At 37.1% G+C, this 18,679-nt stretch overlaps 1 protein-coding gene across 4 annotated transcripts in view; it reads right to left on the reverse strand.

Annotated features, from left to right (window-relative positions):
* The window catches only part of GUCA1C (guanylate cyclase activator 1C), a 125,452-nt gene that overhangs the window by 47,395 nt on the left and 59,378 nt on the right, over positions 1 to 18,679 (reverse strand). Inside the window, exons 6-11 of one of the 4 annotated variants that reach the window (XR_007373283.1) lie at positions 17,194 to 17,268; positions 13,853 to 13,902; positions 11,928 to 12,039; positions 10,322 to 10,483; positions 8,220 to 8,288; positions 6,338 to 8,120 (exon numbers count right to left, since the gene is read on the reverse strand). Coding sequence is in view for 3 of the 4 variants with exons in the window: in XM_048926436.1 (XP_048782393.1) it covers positions 765 to 845 (81 nt within the window). In the remaining variant the exon portion in view is untranslated. Of the gene's footprint in view, positions 1 to 764; positions 869 to 3,934; positions 4,064 to 5,462; positions 5,843 to 6,337; positions 8,121 to 8,219; positions 8,422 to 10,321; positions 10,484 to 11,927; positions 12,040 to 13,852; positions 13,903 to 17,193; positions 17,269 to 18,679 lie in introns of those variants that run through there. The other 3 variants (XM_048926436.1, XM_048926446.1, XM_048926448.1) reach the window with 3 other exon arrangements.

Consider the following 18,679-nt stretch of genomic DNA (forward strand, 5'->3'; position numbering starts at 1 on the left):
GCCAAAATCTTTAGGTACTCAGTTTATGTAGTTTCCTGACTGCCAAGTTCAGTGCTAAATCTAAGATTTCCTCCCTCATCCAAGGTACGTACAGCTTGGCGCTTTATTCAATTCACTGTCCAGAAGAAGGAGCACTTTTTTGGAAAACAGCCCTGAACACCTGCAGGGTGCAGCTATGAGTGGCTACACAGAGAAACGGAAGTGGTAGTAAGAGATGAAAATCCTTGCTTCACCCTGCTAAATCCAGCATTACACTTCAGTGCTGTGACAAGAAAGGAGGCAAATACCTGCCAGTTTCATCCTGCTGAAGTGCTGAAACCAGGATTAGTTATATAATGTCATAAAATGGGAATTGAACTTGTGAAGGAAGAAATCTCTCAATTCTCCGCCTTATTAAAATGACTGCTTATGCAGCTGAATAGCATTTCCCCAGTGAGAACAGAGAGGAACCAAGTCCTCAAAGCTGCAACTCTTGCTCAAGCCTAGCCTTAGAAGAGCACTCTCTAGATTAACTACACACCATCTGAGAAGCTCTGCTTAAGAATGAAACCGTAAGGCATATCCTACACAGGTGAAAATTTTGTCAGGTGTTCCTTATGTTCTGAATATTCTGCACAGTGTTTAAGCTTTGTTTGTATTTTTATGGAAGATTTGAACCAGTGACTGAAATCAGGGCATGTCTCAAGGAATTCAAGATCCAAATCTACTAGCACACAAGATAAGTACAGCACGGTTGCTCAGATGCTCACCATAGAAAAGCTTACCTTAAATGAGAGGTTGTTGTTTCCAGCATCCTCCTCCACATGCACAGGCAAGATTCCATGAATGCTGTCACTGCATCCCATCTAAAAGTGTGCTCAAATAAGTGCTACAAATAAACAGAGCACAAAATCAACTTAGGGAAAGTTGGATATAACTTCCCATTGCCTTTATTCAGTTAACATCTTAAAGCTGTCACTGTAAACATCAAATAAAACTTGAAACCAGGGAGATCAGATCATACTGTCCTTATTTTTGCATGGCAGTTGTAATTTGGCCCTGCCAAACTACGACAGTACTAATGCCTCATGGGAAGAGGTGTTGAACATCCTCCAAAAGGACTGGAAGAAATTGAAATAACTGAGGGGAAGGCACCTTGGGTACTCACAGTCTTTTGATTGGGATCAGGAAAGTAGGTTGCTTGGGAAAGCAGTCTCCCTGACAGGTTGACTGTGTAGGTCACCGGGTGATATGCATAGTGTAAGCCAGAAAAAATATTGATTAAATTACCTGTTTGTCAATTGGAGCCCAATAATATCAGACAGGGCTGAACAGAAAACATTCCTGCATCCAACAGGAGATAGGTAATTTTATACCAGGAAGACAAATGAATGAGTATTCTAAATCTTATTTAGGAGCAAATAAGAATTGCTTGGTGGATTGAAACCCTAGAGCTTAATTGACTTTACAAGCCCAAAATCAAAAAAGTAATAGATGAATAGGTACCTTTGCAAAGAAATAAGGAAGAAAAGAAGCAGATTAAATCATTTAAGAATGAGCCTGTATGATGCTTTTGCAATTTGTTAAAGTGTTGGATATTTCACAGTAAGGTATCTAATATTTGGGTACTGAAAAGCCTTTTTTTTTTTTTTTTTTTTTTTTGACTCATCTCCTCCACAAAAATTAAAAGACTTTGAGAATTCTACTAAAAATCAAGCTTTATTCACTGGGCTTCCTTTCAATGAGTTTTTATGAGGAGAACATGGCAAAAGCAACAATTCCCACATTTTCAACATATACTATAAACTGCAGAAATTAATACACCACTCAGCAACAGACCAGCATACTATATAAAGATAAATGATTGAACTACTGCAGAAAATATATTTGTCCTGATACCACCTTATTCTGATATAGCAATATTTTGATACCCACATTAATCTTACTGATGTTTTTTTTTTTCCATTTATCTTACCTCTGTATGGCAGGTATCTACAAGTTTTTAAACTCCTTCATTCAACAAAGCCAAGACAGTTGGCTGAATGTTACACTGCATGCAACCATCCTGACAAGCCCAGGGTTAGGCATCCAACAGCTCCAGCCTCGAGAGTCTTACGACAATAAATTTGTAAGAGCAGATGTGGCTCCATGCTTTGCAAGACTACATGTTGTGTTTGGCATGCTGGAGTTAAACAACTTATTTAATATATTTTCCTACAGCAACATGAAGTAGGAATTATATTGGCCTAACTGCACGCTAAAAAGCACAACTGAAGCTAAGTTAATATGTTTAAGTGATCTGAAATCTTGAGCAAGTCCTTACCTTTACCATATTGGGAGAACTGTTTGCAGCAGAGGGTCTTGAAAGGAAAAATCATAACTGTTCATGTAATAAGTAATTAATCACTGGTTTTATTTCTCAAAATAATTGAAACTGTTTTCAACAAGAATGTCAGATTGACTGTGTTATCCATATATTAATGAATAAAATAACAGGAAATAAAGAGAAATGTAAATAAGTCGCTCATTTCCAGAACAGGATTAGGACAGCCAACTTAAACTGGCCAAAGGGATATTTCATACCATAGGACATCATGAGGAAGGAATTTTAAAGAGGAGTTCATCTTGATCTCTTCCACTTCTTGGGGGGCACTAGCTGGGCATCAGTTGGCAGCTGGTCAGAAATTGTTTGTGCATCACTTGTTATATACATTCATATATATAAAGATATATATATTCATCACTGTGATCCTTTTCCTTTTCTCTATCTTAGTAAATACTTTTATGTCAACCCATGATCTATTTTTTTTTTTCCTGATTCTCTTTCCCATCCCACTGGAAAGGGGAGGAGTGAGCAAATTACTGTGTGGTGTTGAGCCACTGGCCAGGTTAAACCACAACAAGAATCAAGTAGAATTATGATTTAAATGTTTAAAAGAGTAGTTTCAATGGGTATAGTAAGCAAAGTTTAATAAATAAGACTTAGTTTTAAGCTCACACTCAAATTGAGGAAAAGGCTGCTAGCAAGCAAGCATTTCTATTTCTCTTAGTGAAAGGAGAGGCTGCTGCACTAACAAATGGATCTTGATCAGCTTATGAACAGAAATGAATGACATAGATGATTGTGGGATGAGGAGGTGGGAAATAATTTCTCAGCAGGTTATTTCTGATCATGTAGTCCTCAGATAATACTAATACCCTAATTTTACGTTTCGTAAATTAAATGTCATACTGAAGATGCTCCCAATTTACCAGCGTGCCTGGTGATAGAAATGAGTGCCTAGTCTTAAACAGCTCTGGAAATCAGTTTGTTGGCTTTTTGTTTGTTTTTTTCTAGTCTGTATATAAGGTCAATTAAGTACATTTAGTAGTTATGGAATCACCAAAAATAGAACATAAATCCAAGACATCAGACATCATTCTCCAGTGAAATGTCATCACTGAAACCTGAGGGTATCATTATCCACAGCTCTGTCTCTCTCTCTTTTATACAGCACAGTCCACACTATGCAAAACAGGTTATGTTTTGTGCCAATAGCTGCAGGTATTCCAAGTACCAACATGTCTGGCAAGTTGCTTCCTGTTTCATCTGCAGCACCATACCCATCAAGCAAATACGTGTTTCTGCATCATAATCATGAGGCTATAAGACTTGACCAAGAACATCAGCTAAATTATTTGAAATTGTTATGTAAAAATAACTTTTAAACATGCCTGCCTTCAGTAACAGTAGTCACAATTAAAAATATATATATTAGCAACTACACAGGAGTGTCATTTTGCTCTCCATAGAGTGCAAGCAGAACAAAAGGCTCTTCAGCATAATATTTCTTTCGGGTGAAAAAACTTCTAATAGGCAGATGAAATTCAGATTGGTTCATTGCTGTTCCACATGAAATACTTGCAAAATAAGGTTTGAGTCCTGCTATGTAAATAGTTTTGTCAAAAAACTCACTCAAAAGCAGTAAGATCTCATGAATGCAGATTGAAGCTCAGAAGAGCATTTTTCTCCCTGTTATCAAGTAAGGCCATCTCTTAACTCTCTTCACACCGAAGTCTTCAGTCTTAACTTACAGCATTCGATCTGAAATTTATAAAATGTCACTTAGAATAATTTTTTCTACATTTTAAACTACACATCTCATATTGAAATGGATATTACTAAGAGGAGTTAAATACTGTTCGTTCATCAAGTTCAATTCAGGTCCTACTTTTCTTTTATTTTCACCTACTTTTCTTTTGTTTTCACCAGAAAAAATTCCACAGATGTTAATGGGTCCAGGAGGGAGCAGCTAAGCTATAAACATTACCTTGCTAGTTGTTTGCAACTTCAGTCCAAAACAGTTTCAGGCACTAGCTCATCATTATTGAAACATGAAACAGATTATGAAACAGTCTTTATCTTGACCCACACATTTTTCTCCTTAGCTCTTCCAATTCTCTTTTCCATCTCATGGGAAGTGAGTGTGGGGGTGTGAGGGATTGGTTAGTGGATACTCAGTTACTTACCAAAGTTTAACCCACCACAATATAGAAAACAAATATATGCATGCACATAAGGCATTTAACCAAAACTGGTGAAAGAGAGTGAACTTACTGTGAGGTATTTATCTTAATTATCTCAAATATGTTCATTTCCTGAGAATGACTAAATAACTTTGTATGCATATATGTAGGTGCTTAAAAAAAAGTGCTTGAGCAGAAGAATCCTCTTAAGAATGGCTGGTAGAGCTGGAAGAGCAAAAAGATCCTAACCCCCCATCCGACAACGCACAGCAGTAGCTCACCAACCTCTCTGCCCTTCTACATGGAAAGTCCAACAAGAAGAAGCAGGAGCAAAACTGATCTTGCAGAGAAAACAGATAGATACAGGCTCTAGATTGAAGACAGAAACTGAATTCACTGTTTGACTAGAGGTATAGGTTCACACTATCCTACAATTTCCTGTCATTTATGTATGGCCCATAACTGCTTCAACTGCCCTGTTTTATTGCCTACTGAAAAGTGAGTGGGTAATTTCACACTAGCTTTTGGACATTAGGTTTATCATACTGAGCTTAATCTTAGAGTATGCTTTGAGAACTGTCATAAATTTTAGAAGTGGGATTTGTAATAGAGCCAGTCACAGTTCTTTTTATTACTGAGGAGATAGGAATTGCCATCTGAAAATAGTAGAGGATTTTCACAGACTGACTGGGATTGATTTTCTTCCATTCACGTGCACTGTCTCTTATCAGCACGGATACCCTGGAAAGATGTTTCTATGATAGGTTCGTATGCATTACTGCAATGTACTTTGCAATAAAATCAGGCTAATTGTCACTTACAATCAAATCAGACCAGCCACAAAAAGCTAATCTCAGGTTTAGAAATGCAGAAGCAAGGCATGGAGAGTCAGGAAAGATTAGCACACAGAAGGAGACAGACAAGCTTCTAAGTTAAAGCAGGCACCAAAACAAGCAAAAATATAGAAGAGAACAAACCAGTGAGTCCCTGAAGTCCAGATTGATGTTGTTGTCTGTAGCATTTGAGAAAAACAGCAGAAGGAACAGCAAGCTTAAGTACTCGTTTGACTTGTGGCTATAGTAAGTTCTCATGACTGTTTAGATGAACCTTAGCATTGCCTTTTCCCTGATGTATGTTGACAGAGCGAATGACAAGGCCCACAGGTGACTGAAGAGACGAGAAAAGGAAGTGACATCATGCATCCCAAGGAAAGTATTGATCAAGACAGATGTAACTTACTCCAGTTCTTAGCATCACAATCCTACAAAGAGAAAGCAATACTGTAGCAATTGTTGTCACCATTCAGACATCATGAGAAGTGTTAAAAATAATGAACTATCTGTCTGAACACATAAAAGTGAGCATGGTGTAAAGCAGAGTTATCAGACATTTCAGCTAGACCTGAAACAGGAATAATGTCTGTTCTACGAACCATCCATCAAGCCTATCCTACATTATTCCATTCGGCAGAGTAAATAGCTGAATTTCAGTATGTGTAGAATTGCAGATATCTAGCAACTTGAGAGGAACCAGGCTAGTTTTTATATACAAAGATATTGAGTATAGTAGTAATGAAAATTACTGCCTTCTTCTATTCTGTCATGTCTTGAAACATAAAAGAGAAAGATTGTGTGCAGACAGTTAAGCTTAGAAGGTGGGGTTAAAGATGAACAGAAACAGGTTGCAGACTTCCAGCTTTGGGGCAAGAGAAGCTACTAAGGAAAACAAAGCATTTAAATCTTATGTTCATTTTATAGCATGGAACAGCGTAATTAAAAAGTAATTACATGTACACGAAGTAGTAGTGATCAGCTCATCTAATTTTTCACTGATATCTGGAAGTGGACTGTTAGCTGTGATCATCTAGCTGTTCTTTGAGCAAGTTATAAGAGTCAGAAATATGTATGTTTAAAACATATAGAATCATAAAACATCTTGGGTTGGAAGGGCCCCATGAGGATCATCAAATCCAACACCCAGCTCCACAGAGAACCATCCAAAATCCAAACCCTTGTGCTCAGGCACAGTATAAGCTTTAGACCTGAGCTGCTGTATGCATTTGTTCTGACCTTAGAGATCACTTGTTCTGATGTGGGTTGCTCCACTCCTTTGAGATCCAGATCTTCCTGGACACACTGAAAATGGCCTCATTCCAGCTCATCATATGGAAGGGAAGAGAGAATACCCTGACATCTTCCTCCATGTGATAACTTAACCATAGCATCAGCCTCTGAAAAAATTCTGTTCCATAGAGAAATGGACCCTGCTGTAACAAAGAATCTTGTTTCTACAAAACCCAGGCAAATCCAAACACAGGATCCCTTTGCACTTCAGTAGGGTTTGGACTGGGTCCTTAAACAGGAGCAGTTCAATGCAATAAGCAATAAGGCAACAGACTAGATGTCCTTATTTAAGCTGTAAGCACATTTTAAATGATTTGCAAGAACATTGTTGCTTTAGCTTAACCATGAAAACATTTACAGTAATTTCCTGCACACCAATATTGATCAGAACAGCCTGTAGACCAGGCCCTTGTTTCCTTTAAAAAATGTATAAGTATGCTTACAAGAATGGCACTGTAGCTCAGGCATTCCTTGTATCAAACTGCCTAAGTACTCAGACTTTTCAGAAGGATCCAACGAAAACACTGAAAGACAAACCTCAAATATTTGAGATACACAGGTAGTTAGAACTTGATTAGCACATTCAAGTTGGAAACATGGTGAGCTGAAAGAAAGTCAGGTTAATTGCAATGTCAGTTCTACCCATCCTCTCCAAACTTGCACTGATCTCCAAGTCAAATATTTCAAACAGCAAATCAAACTCAACTCTTTCTCTGTAGGAATTAGTTCAATTATGAATTTCAGAGATTGCGAACTTGGACTTTTTACGCTGCAGACCATCAAGCAGCTTTTTAAAGTCTGCCTCATAACAACTACAGCTACTGAGCAAGGAGCATGCAGAGCACTGCGATTGCTTTCCTCTCCTGTCTGGTTCCAGACTTCATGTGGGAAGGAATGGGGTGCCTGGGACGGGAGACTTCAGGAGAATATGTACTTGCCCTGTCTCTTGCAGCTTATAAAACTCTCTCCCTTTCCTAGCTCTGCCAAAAAGAGGTAGCATTTAAACTATATACGCTTTATCATATCTGTAGGTGCCTGGTACCTCCACATGTATCCACATCAATCTGCACAGTAAGTTTCTACAGCTACGGCTAAAAAAAACCCCACGCTGTTCTAGAGAAAAAGCTGTATGCTTTCCAGCAAGAACGTTCCTTGAATTACTGCAGAGACCAGCCTGTCGCTCAGCCAAGACTGCTGAGGAGGGATTTGCTCCCTTTAGCACAGCCTGAGGAAGCCCCAAGGGCATTTCTGCCAGGGGGAGCATATGATGGTTGAAAATACAGCTGGCTCCATGGGAGTGCTGCATGCTTGTCATTGACTGTGGCTGAGGAAAGCCAGGAGGTAACAGTGTGGGACCACTGATGTTTTAGAACAGGGGAGGTCACTAAAAGGATTCTTTACTCTTGCAGACAGCGAGACACAGCTCCAGACAAGCTGCTGGACTCCTCAAGATGCTGCTTCACCCTCTCCTCCAGCGTGCAAGAAAAGAAATGCCTGATGCTGCCACAATGCCTACAAAAGAACAAAAGGTGACAGTGAGGATGGTGGCACTAAAAGAAGCTGTCACCTTTCAGGCTTCCTAGTGAGATGGCTGATGTCCTTACTCCTCACCTTGCATGCCAATGTTCTAGAGGCATTTAGGCTATGTCCTCAGTAATGTTCTTTAACTTTCGGTTAGCCCTGAAATGATAAGGCATTTGAACTCAAAGTTTGTCAGTGAAGGCAAACAAAAAGAAGTACAAGAAATCAGAATAAAATAACCATAATAGCAAGTAGTATGTCTGAATTATGCAGTAATTTTGAAAAGGTAATGTTTCAAAATGAGTATCATAGTAACCTGAGGAAAAAAAAAAGCATTATCGCTTGTAGGGAGTTTATAACCACTCATAATTTATAGGAAAGTCAGAATGTTACGTAGGCATTAATCAGACAGATTAGAATCAAATGATATGGAAGAGGAGAACTCATATTATGGTTAATTCTTAGTCAGTAAAATAAATATTTCAGTGTAACATGAGAATATGCTCTCACAAAATGAAAGCAGTGAGAAGTAGTGTGTATGGACCCAGCTTTTGTGAACACTTCAGCAGCACAGACCCTGTGTTACAAAGAAAAGACAGCAATAAGTCAATTTCATTTGCAACACAACTTGGCAAGATCTGTAATCTCAGGCTAGACAATATGAACTTATATAACGGTTCTGCCACACGTTCTGCCTCCCAAAAACGACAGTATTTGCATATAGTGAGGACCTTATTTGCAGGGCATGGAATACAATGTAAGTAAAAGCAACAGTTACAGTTCATCTTGATAAGAACTGCTGCCTAAACAGCTTCCTGTAAGAAGACCCCAAAATGGATTAGTTTCAATCTCTGATTAATGACACACACTTTAGGGATTTGCTCAGCATCAGATTTCTGTCCCTTATGAGAAACAGTTGTGAGTTATAAACACTCAAAACTTTACAGACAGTTAGTTTAATGGAAAGAAATTATTTTACTCTCAATCCATTCTTCACAAAAATTCTCCTCTTAAATTGGCTGCTAATTCTTAATGCAAGCCTGCTATCTATCCATACTGCAATTATAAAAACTGCTCCTTAATATGAAACTGCTTCTCTTTCTTCACCAGATATCTCACAGATTGGCAGAGATTTCTTTTCTTCAATTACGTATAGCTTTTTTTTTAATATGTGTATATAACCCTTTGTATTCTAAAAGGGTCATTCTTTGCTGCAGTGAAACACTGCAAGAAATTCATATTAAATATCTAATACCTCCTAAGCCTTTTTTTTAAAATTTATCTTCCTTTTATGATTTAATCTTTTTGATTCTAGAGTGTTCAATTCACACTGTTTTCAGGAAGTGACTTTTCCTGTGTTTCTTTATAATTTCAAAAATCAGCCTTTGGCTATCAAAGCATTTTATTTATAAAAGCAAATATATAATAGATATCTTCACCTCCTATATATTTTATGAGTGGGATTTTTTTTCTTTTTTTTTTTTTTTTTTTTTTTTTTTTAATTTCCTCTGAAGATGGAAAGAAAAAGAAGGAAATACAAAGTTGCTATTTAGAGATTTTAATATTATTGTAAGTTGATTGTGTTAATATAATTGACTGAAAGGAAGTATTAATTGAAGTTATCTAGCAGGTTTATAGGTTGACTTTCACTGCATCACCAACACAATGTTTTCAAGAACAATCCAGGGCTTTAGACAGCTGATCCACAAGTAATTAAGGCAAATAATATCCTAAGCCAGAGATTTAGAGTGCTCAGTCACCCTGTTAAGCGTATTACTGTCTTCAAGACATTTAAAGCCCATCCATGCTAAAGACCATTCACAGTACTTATCCTACTACATCAAGGTCTTGTATCATAATTTAAAAGAAACTTAAATTCATATTTTAAATCATAAAATCATAAAGGTCGGAAAATACCTCTAAGATCATGTAGCTTAACTGTTCACCCACCACCAATACTGCCTGCTAAACCATGACCCCAAGTGCCATACCTACACATTTTCTGAACACCTCCAGTGACTCCACCACCTCCTCAGGCTGTTCCAGTGCCTGACAACTCTTTTTATGAATATCCAACCGGAATCTCCCCTGGCACTACTTGAAGCCATTCCCTCTTGTCCTTTTGTGCTACTTATACACAGCTGCTTTCATTCCTCAATGGTAGCACAGTACTGCAGAAGATTTAGGATTACCTCCATGATTGGTTTTGAAATGAATTTTTCCCCATATAAGTTTCGATAATTTATAAAAATTCCTCAGAAATTCCTCTCAAATGGTCTGCTGACTTTCACTTCAATTGTAACAACATGTATGGTTCACAGAGCAGTATTTTCCTCTAGACTGGAAAGAGATACCTGCAAAATTCAATAGAAAACAGATAGGTTGGAGACATTTTTTAGCTCAACAACATGTATGTTGAATCCCTTCTGGTCTGAAATCATTCCCTGAGATGTTGTCTTCTATGTCATGCTGAAAACTATGTTCTTTTTGCAAAAGGTCCCGAGTTTTTTATGTGATATTTCAGATGCAAGTGTATGTCATACAGTATGTATCCGGAGCTTGGAATGGATGTTCTGTGTACTCTTCTGGACTGTGCTTGTGCCATGGATTTGTAGGACTATGGAGAGGGATTGCTGTCCATTCAACAGCACAAAGATACCATTAAATTGTCCTATGAATTACTGCTTTCATATAGCAATTACAAGGTGCATTGTCAGCTGGCATTTCTGGGGAACATAGCTCAATGTTCAAGCACCTTGGTTTCTAATTCTGTCTTCCATAAAGTGGTCTCTATCTTCGAGGCACCATTTGCTTTTGCAACATTCTGCTTGCAGTTTTGTAAAAAAAAAAAAAAAAAAAAAAAAAAAAAAAAAAAAAGTTTTCAGTTATCAGTTTATTGGCTGACAACCCTTTATCCTGATAATAGCACTTAGCTTAAAGACAGGTTACAGTTTCCAAAGACTGAGATCTAACATACCGCTTTTGCTGGAGTTCAGAAAACAAATACAATGCTAATCAGCTCACAGGTAGCCACAAAATTACTCACTACTGCTTGCTGCAAACATGGCCAGGAATTATTTTATCAAGTTAAACCAATATTTCATTTAATCTCTAGCAGGATTCAACAATGAGAAAAAGCAAATAAACCAGGATGCAAACAATCAATATGCTCACATTCAACAAACTTGAAGTGAAAGGAGGAAGAATGGGCTGTGAGGGGATGATTTTTTTCTGACCTTTATGAATGATCAATGTACATCCTGGAGCATGAAGACTGACAGTACCAATACGTTTTTATTCCTGTCAGATTAACTGCATGTATTACTCACATCGTTTCTTACAATTTAGACTTCTATTAGCATGAGGTTTTATTTAATGCTTTATGACATTCTATTTCTTTTAGCACAACACAGAAACATCAGGCAGGTTGAATTATGCGAGCCATAACAGCACAGTGTTATTTTCACAATTGTACGTATGTTATCATTCTGATTTTTTTCTTTTGGAAACAAAATCTGAAGTGCTAGAGGCCTGATCTCTGTCCAAAGCAAAACCATTTATTTAGTTCCGTATTTTCTTTAATGTTTGATGATATACATGGGGGTGGAATTTTCATCTGGAATAAAAATGGTTCTGTCTTTTTGATGCTTGAGGGAATGAGAGAACAATGTAATTCAAGAGAAGCTGCTTTCTTGTTTAGAATAATAACCTGTAGCAAAGTACTGCGAGCAAACTGTCTGAAAAATGGCTTAGGAGCTATTCTAATGAAAAAAAAAACCACCATAGATATGAACAAACCTTCACAGGAGCAATGTGATTAGTCCTCTTGTCACATGAATGACCTGCAGTATCACAGTGTAAGATGCAATTGCCAAGTCTAAGAAGCATCAATTCTGAGTTGATCTGATCACTGTAATGAAATTACCAACGGGGAAGGTGAGCTTCATTATCATTCACAAGCTATAAGATGACTGGAAATACTCATGGCTCATCTTCTAAATGTCCTTTCCAAAGAGCTTGCTAACTGCAGTGTATATACCAAACACATGCTCCTGAACCTGGTATTTCACAGTCAGCATCAAAGGCAGTCAAATAGACCATCATCTTTCCCTGAACTGCTGCACCATTTTCAAAGTGAAAATATTAAAATATATAGTTAGCATCTATATACACAAAGAACTGTATTTCACTGTTAAGTGAGATGCAGTAAAATTTGTTCAGAATATTAACAATTAAAAAAAAAAAAAGCAGCCTGAAGGTCTTATGAGTATGACTTTTAATAGACACACTAACTTCTGCATGCCTGAGAGAAAGATGTTAGATATTATTCAAGCCACCAGAAAACATACATTTGAATTTTGGCATCTAGTAAATGCGAATCAAAGAGAGAGCTACATGAAAACAGGCATATAACAACAGTGGAAAGCATATATACTTCCTGCTGATAGACTTGAAGATTGTTCCAGGGAAGTTGGCACCCATTGTAACGCTAGGCAATACTGTTGTTTATTCATTATAACCCAGCCAAATCAGCTTAACATTAAATGTGTTGATCCTTCCTGTACAATCAACTGCCATTTACGGTGCACAAACATTTTTGTATCTGTCTTGCCACGCCTTAGGCTGCTCTTATTCTCGTTTTTGAGCCTTGCCTGTGTAGTATTTAACAGAACAGATTTTTTCACCGCGTTACCTGTTCCATGCCTCTGGCTGACAAATGACAACGGGAAAGCTTGTGTTTCAGCGTGCACACAAATGCAGATCTCTCAGCAAAAAGTCTTTGATTCCTTACTTATTTAAAGACTGTTTCAGAACCTGGAAGTTTCCCATGTTATTAATTATCAGTCAGAAATGAAAACCCAAAATAATTTAATACATACACCTTAACTGCATTTTGGCCAAGTTTTGTAAAACAAGAACCTTTTTAAAAATACTGATAACAACACCTGCCTTGAGAAACCTGTTCTTTTAGTGGCAAGATGTGGGCAACATTGGTTGTTTAACAGTTAGACTGTATGATCTGGGAGGTCTTTTCCAACCTTAATGATTCAATGATCCTAAGATTCAGTACATGGTATCTCCTCACATCAGCTTTCGCTATGTAACAAACCTTTCCTTGAGCAAGTGTTGCTGTATGAAATAAACGCAAACACGGAGCTAATGTAAGGAGGAAATGACAGGGAGGGAAATTGGAATGCTCCATGTGGTCCAAAAAGATGAGAGAACTTGTTTGTAATTTGTTTGATCTAGTTTTCTTCTGGGATGGAGGTCTCTGCTGAAATACATCCTTTTAAAGCCTGCTTCTTGAATTCAGCTCTTGTAATTTTCCTACAGATATCCAGGCACAGAAATGGCAGAAGTCATGACTCAAAAGCAGTTTGCACTCTTTTGTGTTTGTTCTCTTTTTCCTTAAGGAAAGGAAGCTTCCAGTGCTTCTCCTGCTTTGGTTAGTCCATTTAAGAATCACCTGTGTTTGATTCTTTACAGTGTAACTCAAGAACTGAAAAGTTCGACCTTTCCTAGTTCCTCACTAACTGTAAACGGGCTTTCAAGCATGTAGACCTCCTCCATAAAATGAAATGTGACTTTTTTTTCTGGGGCAAACTTCTATTTTGTATGATGCAAAGCCAAAAAAAGTCTGTGTGCACAGACTATTTGTTACTCTTATCACAGTCTTTTCTGTGTTTGTCAGAAAGCAGGAAAGTTAATAATACAATACTCACATTTGTTCCGTGGGCTTTCCTGCCTCCCGTGGTCCTAACAAACAAGGTCTCTGTGAAAAAGATGCTTAAATTTAGGCTGTCATTAAACAGTAAAGGCTCACTGGATGACTGCTCAAAAGGCTAGCGCCTGACATTTTAAGGTAATGTTCAGATTCAGTATGGCCTGTGATGCAGGGACACAAAGAAACTACAGAAATGAGCTGCAAAGCCCCTTTCTAAATGACTTCTGACTACCCTGATGAGTCTGTAGAGAAAAAAATCACCTCACCTGTGGACATTTATTCCATTTCTAAGATAATGAATCCTGGGCACATTCATGTCACAGCATAAGAGATCCCCCAGCATCTACATAGGGGCAACTATGCAGGCTGCATACAGGTCATTTTTACCATTTGTTAATAATTCAGGAGAGTATTAATGGACATTACTTAACACCTGAAACATCTGTATTTTCTGGTTTTAAGAAACTCAGGGAGCGTGAAGTGACCCTTAATTTTTTAATTTTCAAAAATTCTGAGGATTGGTATTAACCAGACTCTTCAGAAGACTGAATGATGAGCAGAATGCAAATTTATATTTCTTAAAGAAAATTAAAGAATATTTAAAATAGGGGAATAGCAAGTCAGTCAATTTTAAATACGAGCAGCCTGCATAACAAATTATTATAGAAAACACTATTTCATGATCCAAATTACATCTCACCTTGTATTTCTTTAAAAGCTACTTAACATACATTTCCAACACATATGAAGTATGCTTTATGAACAAATTATAATGCATAATAATCTTAACACAAGGAATTATAAGTTTTATAAAGGTGGTCATTCAGCATAGAATTGTGTTGGGATCTTCCTGATGGAATGAACAGCTATACTGAATTCATAAATGAAACTGAATCACTGCACCTAAGCTCATAAAGTGGCTCAGTCTATCTTGACTTGTATTCTGTGCACAGAAGTAAGTGCTGAAGGGAGAAAAGGACAAGCCATATGTAATAATTCCATAACAGCTTTCAGCTACTTGCAGATGAATATTTTCTATATGAAATTTTAATAAACTCCATAATTGGTAAGCTTATGTATGAAAACAAATGCAAATTCTCAAAAATATGAAAACACTTATTCTTCCTCAACCTGCAAAACGTTAGTATCAGTTCAGTGATGTGCTATTCTTTCTCTCTCTCTGTTCTTCACTTGAAAAATACATATCATGCATCTTTTTACTGCATTGTGCTGTCACAAAATGTCAGGAATTCATTTATTATTTTTTGCTAGGCAACTTATGTGCAAAAATTATCCAAAATCCTTGAAAGATTCTATGGAGTTTGAGAGAAAATTTTGAACAAACTAACTCCAGTGAGAGTAATGATCAGCCTGTAGAAGAGAATCCTCCAGGAAAACATCTTTGTGGCCTTCCAAGACTTTAAAGAAGCTTATAAGCAGGAAGGAAACCAACTTTTTACACTGTTTGGCAGTGATAGGACAAGGAAGAATGGTTTTAAATTAAAAGAGGGGAGATTTAAGTTAGATACTCAGAAAAAATTATTTACTCGGAGAGTGGTGAGGCCTTGGCACAGGCTGCCCAGCGAAGTTGTGGTGCCCCATCCCTGGAGGCACTCAAGGCCAGGTTGGATATGGCCCCGGGCAGCCTGAGCTGGTGGGGGGCAGCCTGGATTGGAGCTGGAAGAGCTTTTATGTGCCTTCCAACCTAAGCCATTCTACTATTCTATACTTCATTTGAAAATACAGCAGTATAAATAGTATAAATAAATCTGTAAAGCTACCACAATAACATGTACATTTTTCTAAATTCCACTGAAGTGTTACTGCATACTTGTTTGGACATTCATCTTACCTGCAAGTGTCCTTTGAATGTATTGCTACCAAGATAAAAGGAAAATTTAGAAGATATATTTAGATTTTCAAAAGCATTTGGCAAGGGATTTCAATCAAAGAAACAGAAGGTACAATAGAATAGAGGATAAGAAAAAGTGTCTGAAGTACAAAAGGAAAAGCCTCATGGCTGGAAGCTTTTCAGTTGGGGAGAAACGACTCCTAATGCCTGTGGCCTTTCTACAGGGGCAGTTTTTGGAGCTTCATGGAGATCATCTACAGATGAAAAGTCAATAGTTTAGACAAATGAGAGATTTTACAAGAAGAGAAAGCAAGTCGTTCAGTCACACACGGGTATTCAATTCAAGTTCAAAGTAAAATTTCAGTATTTCTGTGATAGCTTTTGCATGGTCACTAATGATTTTTTTTTTTTGTGCATTTATGAACAGTAAGCTAATTCTCTATGTTTTAAACTCTAGATTTTTGCAAATCTTTGTCTTGTATTCCTTTTGGGAAAAATAACAGCTTAGGATAAAATGGAGCAGGTTTAAGTAAGATCTGCAAATATTGGGCTAAATAGAACATAAGTTATGTTTTCAGGCAACTAACTACCAAGACTAAGAAAATGTAAAGAAGATAAAAAAGCATAAATAAAGTCGGAATAACCAAAGAAAACTAGATGAAGACATAGGCAATCCTACTTTTTAAGTTGCTGAAAAACAACATTCCTAAAAGAAATACTAAGGAAATCATATTAAGAAGAGAAATTATGTGTGTCACATTAAATGAGAAATGCTGAATCACAAATAACTTAATTTGTAAGTTAATTTGGTGGTAATTTCTGGTCAATTTTCAGTTTTATAGGGAGAAAATTTATTCTAGAAGAGAGAGAAATATAAACCTTCAATGTTTCATGTTAAGGAACTTGTTTGTAAACATCCAGAGAAGAAACATAAAGGGATCAAAATTACTGGATGAGATGAAGGGAAGATTATTACAAAACATACAAAGGACATTGCAAGAGATGTGCATGATTTGCTTTTCTTCAGTTAAAGTTATTTCAGTTTTGCTTTTAAAAACAGATTTGAAAAAAAGTCTACATAACTGCTGACCATCCTTCTGCAGCCTGGTGGCTTTTGCAAGAGATGATACGTGTCCAAGCATCTGATTCGTGAAGAAACTGTGGCAGAAATCCTTAGTGAACTAAAAAGATACTGCCCAGAACACACTAGTGAAACCCCAGACAAAACCAGATTCCCCAAAATGTAGTGATTGAAATAGAAAATCCAACGAAGCAACAGATAAACAGCTGCTATTACAGAGCTATAAAACACTGACTGTGAAACTGCAGACAGACAAAAAGGAAGAACCAGGACCAGCCTAAGCTGCATATAACAGTAAAACAGAGACACTGTGATTTAGAAGAGAAAGCTTGTCTTCTGAAGCGACATTTAACAGAGGAAATAGAGAAGGGATAGAAAATGACTATGAGAACACATCAAGCCCTACCATGCGAAACGCCTGCCAATGGTGAGGAAGCGGTGGCAGGATGGCATGCTGCTTAATTCTCACTTCATCACAGAGCTGGAAAGAAAGCAGATATTTTAGAAATCCCATAAAAATTTCATTGTCTTCAATTACTACACATGCCCAAAGTGATAAAGCAGGAAGACACCTGAGCAATAGAATAAGGCTATTGAAAAGGATGTACTTGCCACTCTGGGTACTCTCAGGTAGAAGGGGTCTAGCTTTCAGAAGGAGATTCCTATAGACAGCTCTCTTGTGCCCCAGTGTTTCCCTTGGGGTGGCAGCCTAGGCTGGGGATGAGGTAACAGGGTGTGTGGGCTGCCACACTACTCAGCCTGAGAGTAAACTACACAACTGCTAATCATGTCCACTGCATTTTACGCAAATTATGATGTAGAAAATTGGTTCTATGAGAATTACAGAAAATAGTTTAACATATCTGTAACAATATAAGAACAAATAAATAATGAAACCATTTCCTTTCTTTTATGACTACAGAGCAAGGGATAGAAATTACAACACGTGAGGCATTGTGTGTTAATTTCTGATCATTAATAACAACTCTATCAAGCCCTTTCTTGGAAAACAGTAGAATAATTTGAAGAAGGGCATGATGTGAAAGAAAGATGGGATTAGATGATCTAAAATGAACGTGCCAAGTAATTTTTAGAACTACTACTACTGCAAAGCTACTTAATAAGGAAAATTACAATTGTTAGGATGGAAATTAGCCATTAAATATATTTATGGAAGGTCTTATGATTTCTTTTTCACACAGGACAAGACAGAATTGGAAATCAGGATGAAAAGAATATTATATATCATTAAGTGATAACTTGACCAAATAGTAATTTTCTGTTCCAAAAATATGGCAGAAACAAGCAGATGTCCTTGTTCACACTATTAGAAGCTCAATTCTAACAAAAAAAAAAAAAAAATTGTCATCCAAAGAAGTGCAGAATTACAGTTTTGTAATGCAAATTTTTCTTACCAGCAGATATTTCTTTAGCCCCTGCCCCTCGATCTAATTATAATCTAATAATAATTACTGTTGCAGGATTTCTCCTTGGAAACCATATTTTGGGTTTAGACTCAAGATCCTGAAAGACTGACTTACCCTTGCACTCCTGATCACTATTTCAGTGGATGACGGGATATAGTTTTTAAGAGCATTTAGGAAAAACTTGCCTGTAAAGACCAATTCTGAGACTTTAGTTGCTTTGATTTTTTTATTACTTATAAAGGAATTTCAAGCAAAGAATCTTTAACTAGTCAAGGCAAGCCCCATAGCTGCCATACAACAAGTACCCAATCCCTTTAATCGTGTTATTTTTTTTCTTTTTTTCCCCAGGTGATAAGAAGGAAAGGAGCCCCTCCATTCCCCCCCCCAAAACAAACAAACAAACAAACAAACAGAAATACCCATGAGTAGTTCTCAAATGCAGACTTCTCTCAACAGAACTTTATA

Source organism: Lagopus muta, chromosome 1, assembly GCF_023343835.1.
Source record: "Lagopus muta isolate bLagMut1 chromosome 1, bLagMut1 primary, whole genome shotgun sequence".
Classification (NCBI taxonomy): domain Eukaryota; kingdom Metazoa; phylum Chordata; class Aves; order Galliformes; family Phasianidae; genus Lagopus; species Lagopus muta.